General features: G+C 40.7%; 1 protein-coding gene across 3 annotated transcripts; it reads right to left on the reverse strand.

The window, feature by feature from the left end:
• Positions 1–471: 471 nt before the first annotated feature.
• On the reverse strand, positions 472–6,131 carry DRD1 (dopamine receptor D1). Of its 3 annotated transcripts, none has more exons than XM_019534972.1 (3): positions 6,003–6,131; positions 4,225–5,139; positions 472–3,670 (listed from the first exon to the last, which is right to left on the reverse strand). In XM_019534972.1, exon 3 carries the CDS (start codon positions 3,465–3,467, stop codon positions 2,112–2,114), a length of 1,356 nt encoding a protein of 451 aa, XP_019390517.1. In that variant the 5' UTR covers positions 3,468–3,670; positions 4,225–5,139; positions 6,003–6,131; the 3' UTR covers positions 472–2,111. The 3 variants fall into 3 exon arrangements, with proteins under 3 accessions (XP_019390517.1, XP_019390515.1, XP_019390516.1); XM_019534970.1 differs by having other exon boundaries at positions 4,218–5,139; XM_019534971.1 differs by having other exon boundaries at positions 472–5,139.
• Between the last annotated feature and the right edge of the window lie 331 nt (positions 6,132–6,462).

Raw genomic sequence — 6,462 nt, forward strand, 5'->3', positions numbered from 1 at the left:
AAATCAGTTATGAAGCAGGGCCCATGTATTTAAACAGCTTAGCCATTTATACGCAGAATGCAGCCATTTCCAGAACAGACATTTTATTCCTTTCAAATTTTAGCCCAGAATGGAGAAAGTCGCAAATCTAAAAAGGGACGTGCAGCTATCCTGATGCAAAGCTCTCCGGCTTGTATTGAAAATTCCTATTAACCTCTGTGGCGTGGTTCCAAATTAGGGCAAGTGGAAAACCATGAGCATGTGTTTGTCTTTAATTTTACTGGTACAGCAAACAAAGTCCAGAATCTATTTAATAAATGCAATGTAGATTGTTTTATTTGACCTTCTGTTCACAAAATAATTTTATTATATGTATGAAAGCAGCATACAGGCAATAAAATTATGAAAACATTCACAATACATATATAACACAGACCTGATGCAGGATGTATATTTCTTTCAACTTCTAATTACTCCTTCACTTTCCTTTTTCTGATAATACCCTGTGATAAATGTGGTGAAGGGATTCTCCAAAGGGTATTTTTGCTAACATTCCAAAAAACAAAGGGTTTTCTTGGAACGTGGCTGTATATTAATATTGACGAATGTTGCTAATGTTCACTAACTGCTTTTTACATTACAAAGGGAAAGCAGCAAGGATTTTGATTTCCAAGTACAATGAAAAAGTAGCAGTTGTGAAAATAAACATTGGCAACTTTTCTTGGAGCTCACAGGACATTTGGAAATGGGGACTGCAGCTCCGTACATGTTTAGAAATGTCTTAATCCAAAATGGAAATGAGGCACTATTCATTATTCAATGTACTATATTAACATATTAAAGACTAAAATTAATGTCCTTCTAGCTTCCAAGGTAAAGCACTAAATAAAGTACCTCACTTGTAAAGTTAATTGAGACCGTGATACAGCAGCAGACAAACAACATGATTTTTGACTACTGGTGTGGCTGCAGTAATACAGATGGTAACAAGATTTGTCATATTTACTACCATTATAATCAGGTGTGTTTCTTCAGAAAAGATATCCAAGACTTGAAATAAGAAAGGTCTGAGAAAACTGTTTATCTTACATAAATACAAAACAGTATATACTAATGATTGTTTTCTAAGAAGCTTTTTCTTCTCAAATAGGATTTTTCTTAAGGTTGTAGTCATATTTAAGGTATTTACAGATCCACAAACTGACATTCTAGCAAAGTCTTTGTAACATGAAACTTTAAAATAAATAGCAGCAAGTCTTTTTATTTCTATAAAGGGAAGAGTTTTCACAACTCATCAATCAGTCAACTCTGGTCCTATTTTTAAAGAAACCCACAAAAAAATTCTGCAGTTTCAGTTTTACTGACTCCCCTACATCTTTTGCTATACTTTTAAAGTTATATTATCTTTATTTACCTCATTGGTTATCCAGGCTAACAGAATTTTTAATAGTCATTTATAAAGTGCTGACAAGTTGACTGGTCAAAAAGTAGTTGTGAGACCCTACAAATATCCCATTATTTAGACATTTTAAGTAAGATAAATAAAGCTAGATCTGTTATAACATATGAAAAATATCCATTTAAAACAATAAATAAATAAAGCCAGCATCAACTTATTACCTCCAAAATCTTTAAAAATACCCATTCTCATTATAAGGCTCAATTATTTTTCAGAAATAATTTATGAAGGCATCTACCCAGCTTTACAATCCCTCACACTTTGTTTCGAACCAATTAGCACCCACTAGCACTAGAAATGACAAACAGGACTTCATTTTTCTGCTAGTAAGGGTTAATCATTAAATGGTTCGTGGTTTATAGCTGTCTTCATTTTAAGCAAGAATCCAGATGAACTCTAAGTCCTTACAGAGAAGAAGAAACATTTTTCTTGTCATTCCACTACCTAAACTTGCATCTCAGTTTTATTCAGTATGAACAATACAAAAATACCTTTTAGGTTTTAATTGTTTCTTTTTTCTTTCTTTGTTTTTAAATCCTATGTTTGACTGAAGAGAAAATAATCAACTCTGGACTTCCTGTGGTGGTATAATTCTCACTATAGCTTAGTTTCTTACTAAAAAATCTTGTATATCTTTTTTGATGATTCAATTTTACTGAGCTAACCTTGCTGTTCAGGTTTTATGTTGCCCGTTTTGAGTAATGGGGTTGATCTTTTCCAAAGACACATCAGCTTCATAATCCAAGATTCCCGACAGTGCTGGAGACATTTTCTCCAGGGTCTTAGATAGTTCACTCTCTTCTTCCTTTTTCAGAAGTTCTTCTTCTGGACAGATAATAGCATGTGGGATCAGATACACCAGGTTACACTCTTTTGGGCTGGATCCTTTGGGCTCCTGATGGCTTGAAAAAACAACTGCTCCATTGTTGTTGATACTAACAGTCTCTATCGCATTGTTGGAGGTGGGGCAGAGTCTGTAGCATCCTAATAGAGTTGAAAACGCCTTGCGGAAATCAGCATTGAAGGCATAAATGATAGGGTTCAGTGAGGAATTAGCCCATCCAAACCAAACAAAAACATCAAAGGTGGTGGAACTAATGCAAAAGGGTTCTGCTCCCCTTGATGGTACAGTAGGTTCGCAGAAGGGCACCATGCAGTTCAATATGAAAAAGGGTAGCCAGCAGCATACGAACACCCCCATGATCACTGACAGAGTCTTTAAAACTTTTGTTTCCCTCTTGAAAGACATTTTGAAGTTGCTCTCTGGCTGTTGGCAGTCAATACTGTTTCTGTTACCAGTGGAGTTTTGGCAGTTCTTGGCATGCACTGCTGCTCTTTCCAGAGCTGAGATTCGCCTTATCTGTTTTTGAGCAATCCTGTATATCCTTGTGTAGGTCACTATCATGATGGCCACTGGTATGTAAAAGCTAATTAGAGAAGAGGAGATGGCATACATCCTGTTTAGACTAGAATCACAGTTTTCCATGGTCATACCTTGAAAACTGACATTTAAGTCTAAAAAGCTTGTTGTTTTAGCCTTGTGCCAGTTCAGCTGCACCGGGATGAAAGAAATCAGCACAGACAAGGTCCATGCCACACTGATCATGATGAAGGCTGCCCTGGGAGTCATTTTCCTCTCATACCTAAACGGGCTGGAAATGGCCCAGTATCTGTCCACACTAATGACACACAGGTTTAAGATAGAGGCTGTGGAACACATAATATCAAATGCCACCCATATGTTGCAGAATGAACCAAAAGGCCAAAAACCGGCTATCTCAGCAACAGCTTTCCAAGGCATGACCAAGACCGCCACCAAAAGATCTGACACTGCCAAGGAGATCACAAAGAAGTTGGTCACCTTGGACCTCAGATGGCGAAATCTAATGACAGCTGCACAGACCAGCGTGTTCCCCAGAAGCGTGGAGAGTATCAACAAAGAAAGGAAGCAGCCGGTGAGGATTCGAAAGGAGGAGTCCCTTTCAACAAGCAACCCTTCCCCATCCATTGTGGTGTCGTTCCAAGTCATAGTTTCTCCTGGGGGGAAATCATATCATGATTTTCCTGATGACATCAGCTCCTTGCCTTGCAGAGATTACAGATATATCAGGCGTCCATTAATTACTCATCACCAAACAAAAACCCAAGGTTTGTGCTACAGTCTCTTCATCCCTGGGTCGACTCCATCCTCAAGACTCTCATTAAGAGCTTTCAACAGCTCTGTGACAACAGCTGAAATTTACAAACACAGTCAACTATAGATTCGTTTTAGCCATCCCTTCTGACCTACCCGGCACTGCTCAAGCAGAAAATAGCCTAACTGAAACAGGCCACCTGCAACTGTCCTGCTCGAGTCCCCTGCCAATACACCCAACAAACAGAAATGCAGTGACTTTTTTCAGTTTGCATATATTCCCCCTAAAATAGGCTATTGATCTAGTGTTGCCAGTGCCCATTTGACTAGCCCTTCAGATATAGTGAAGCGTATTACATTAGGTACTCTTGTTTCTAATTTAATTTCTCAAATCTCCAACGAATGAGACATTTGTCACCCCCCTTTTCACACTGAGTACATTCCTGCTCCAAAATACATCAGCTCTCTGTGTATGGGCAGCCTCAGAGACCAAATCCACATTGCTTAACTCTTACAGTCCTAGGGACAAGAAAATAAATATGCAGTGTGTGTGTGTGTGTGTGTGTGCGTGTGTGTCTACAGATTTTCAGAAAGGAATGGCTCAGGTTATTTATTTCTATTTAAACGAGAAATTCTGCTTCCTACCTTTTACCTTTTGATTCTGTTTGTCCTGGGATGAAGATTTGTGATTCTTCCTTATTTAGCATTTGAATTGCATAGCAAATCATAAACATGAAACCAACCTAGAAACAATTGCACCGATTGCATCGGGTGTATTTTTTTCGTGAAGGTGCAAGTGGGGAAAAAATAAAAGCCAGTAGCTTGATCAGCAAGAGTTAGCAATAGCTCTGGTTTTCAAACACTGCATGAAGATCCCTTGTTTAACACTAGAGTCCTATAAGAGCACAGCAATTCCATTCCACCTGGTCCTTGCAAGCAGCCTGCAAACTTTGTTAACCAAGTCAGTCCCAGCTGAGTGGTCATCACCCAAGTTGCACCTTATACATCCCATTGAGTATATCCCATTGAAGTGGCACTTCAGTACAAATCATCCCAAACCAAGGCACGGTATTTCCAACACACTAGCAGGATCTGAGTGATGTTGCTATCTTTTGATCGTTGCTGGAAGAAAGAAGTGGAAGAGGAGAAGGAGGAAATGGGAAAGACCTGAGTGGAGCTCCCTTCAGCCAGTCCTTCTGAGGCCAGTGGCTACCAGAAGCAATGGGAGTGTGTTCCTGTTCCCAAGGGGTAGAGTTTGCTTTAATACTTTGCTGCCATGCTAACTCGCCATAATTCTTGAGGAATAATTCCAGCTACGGCTCATTACAGTTGCATTCCAGGAATCAGGTCCAGCTCAGACACGTCTCTCCCTTTGACAAAAGTCCCGGTACAACAGGCTCTTCAGGGTCTCCTGCACCCTGCCCTGAGATTTACATCTCCAATCCCAGTGACTTTCCCTCCGTCTTGCTCAGAGGGGGTCCCTAGTACCAAAAGCTTCTTTCTGCCTGGGGCAGGAGTTGGCAACATCGCCTCTCCAAGAAGGGTCTGGTTGACTCGAATCTCCTTCCTAAAGGATTAAGAAAGAGGAAAAGCAGACATGGGACCATGCAGTGAGCAAGCTCAGCAGCAGAAGCAACCCTGTTCATCCCCTCCATCTAAGAAACTCTTCCAGAGAGAAGTATTTCCAGGACAACCTGAAGGGCTATATCCTGTTTCACTGTCCCTGGTATTTTTATGTAGTTTAGTGGGTGAATACTCAGGGAGACACAGAAAAGGGAATAAATGCTAACATCCAAGTTTGAGCAAACAGTATTAATATAAACTGTCCTAAACCACATTTACCTTGGTGACACATGGGATAACATACAGCATCTCACTATTTAAATCTAGACAGGGTCAATTAATTTACATGACAAGTAAATACGTGCAATAAACCTGTCTTTGTGAAAAGTTCCTCAAATGTAAATGACAACATCCAGCCACATACAGACCTCAAATAAAGATGATACATAATTACTCCAGAACCCATAATCAAACACACAAAACACACACACACACCAGCGCTGCAGAGCTACAAAAAAGTACAGACACACACGGAAAGAAACAGAGGTGGGTATCAAGCAGCCACGACATTCACACATGCACAGAATGGGATACACAAATCAAACAGGCAGAAAAACACAGGTAGGAACAGAACTGGATCTGAGAGTCAAACATCCCTGAAGATGCACAAGCAGACACATGCAGTCACAGAAAAAACATGAGCCCCAGGAACAAATCAACCGTCTGTGAACAAGGCATGCATACACGTACAAACCATATGCACGCACACACACGCTCACCAGCCTTGGAAGTACACAAAACACACAGAACAAACACATCCCACTGGACTTGACCCCCATGTTTCTCCCCCAAGTGGCATGTACTTACCAACACAAGGGAGAAGTCATTTATCGCACAGGCTTAGTGTCCTGGGTGCAGGTAAGACAGAGATCCAGCTGGAACCACACTCATCTTTTGCTGCTGGTTTGTTTCGTTTCTTCCCCCCTCTCCCCCTTCACTTTCTCCCTTTGCAGTTCATTGTTCACCAACTTCCAACAGCTCCACAGCCAGTAGGAGCTTGGCTCCCTCTACTGGGTGAGCCCAGCCTTGTGCACTGCACATCACTTGACAGCACTTCGTGTGTGGGCGAAGTGCAGGGGGAACATGCAATGAAAAGGAGAACTGAGAGGGAGGATGCTGATTTTTCCTTGGTTCCAAGAGCCTTATGGCAGCAGAAGGACTTTAAGAGCTAGTTAAACAACCAGGCCAGGTATGACAGATCAAGACTACCATGTAGACCACCTTCTCCCAAGGCAAGAGAATTCCTTTTTCTAGCTCTGCACAGCTT

The sequence above is a fragment of the Crocodylus porosus genome, unplaced genomic scaffold, assembly GCF_001723895.1.
Source record: "Crocodylus porosus isolate Cpor-Errol unplaced genomic scaffold, CroPor_comp1, whole genome shotgun sequence".
In the NCBI taxonomy this organism is placed as follows: Eukaryota; Metazoa; Chordata; order Crocodylia; family Crocodylidae; genus Crocodylus; species Crocodylus porosus.

Excerpts from the sequence above, each read along its gene's own strand:
- DRD1 (XM_019534972.1), bottom strand. The coding sequence starts at position 3,467 with ATGACTTGGAACGACACCACAATGGATGGGGAAGGGTTGCTTGTTGAA.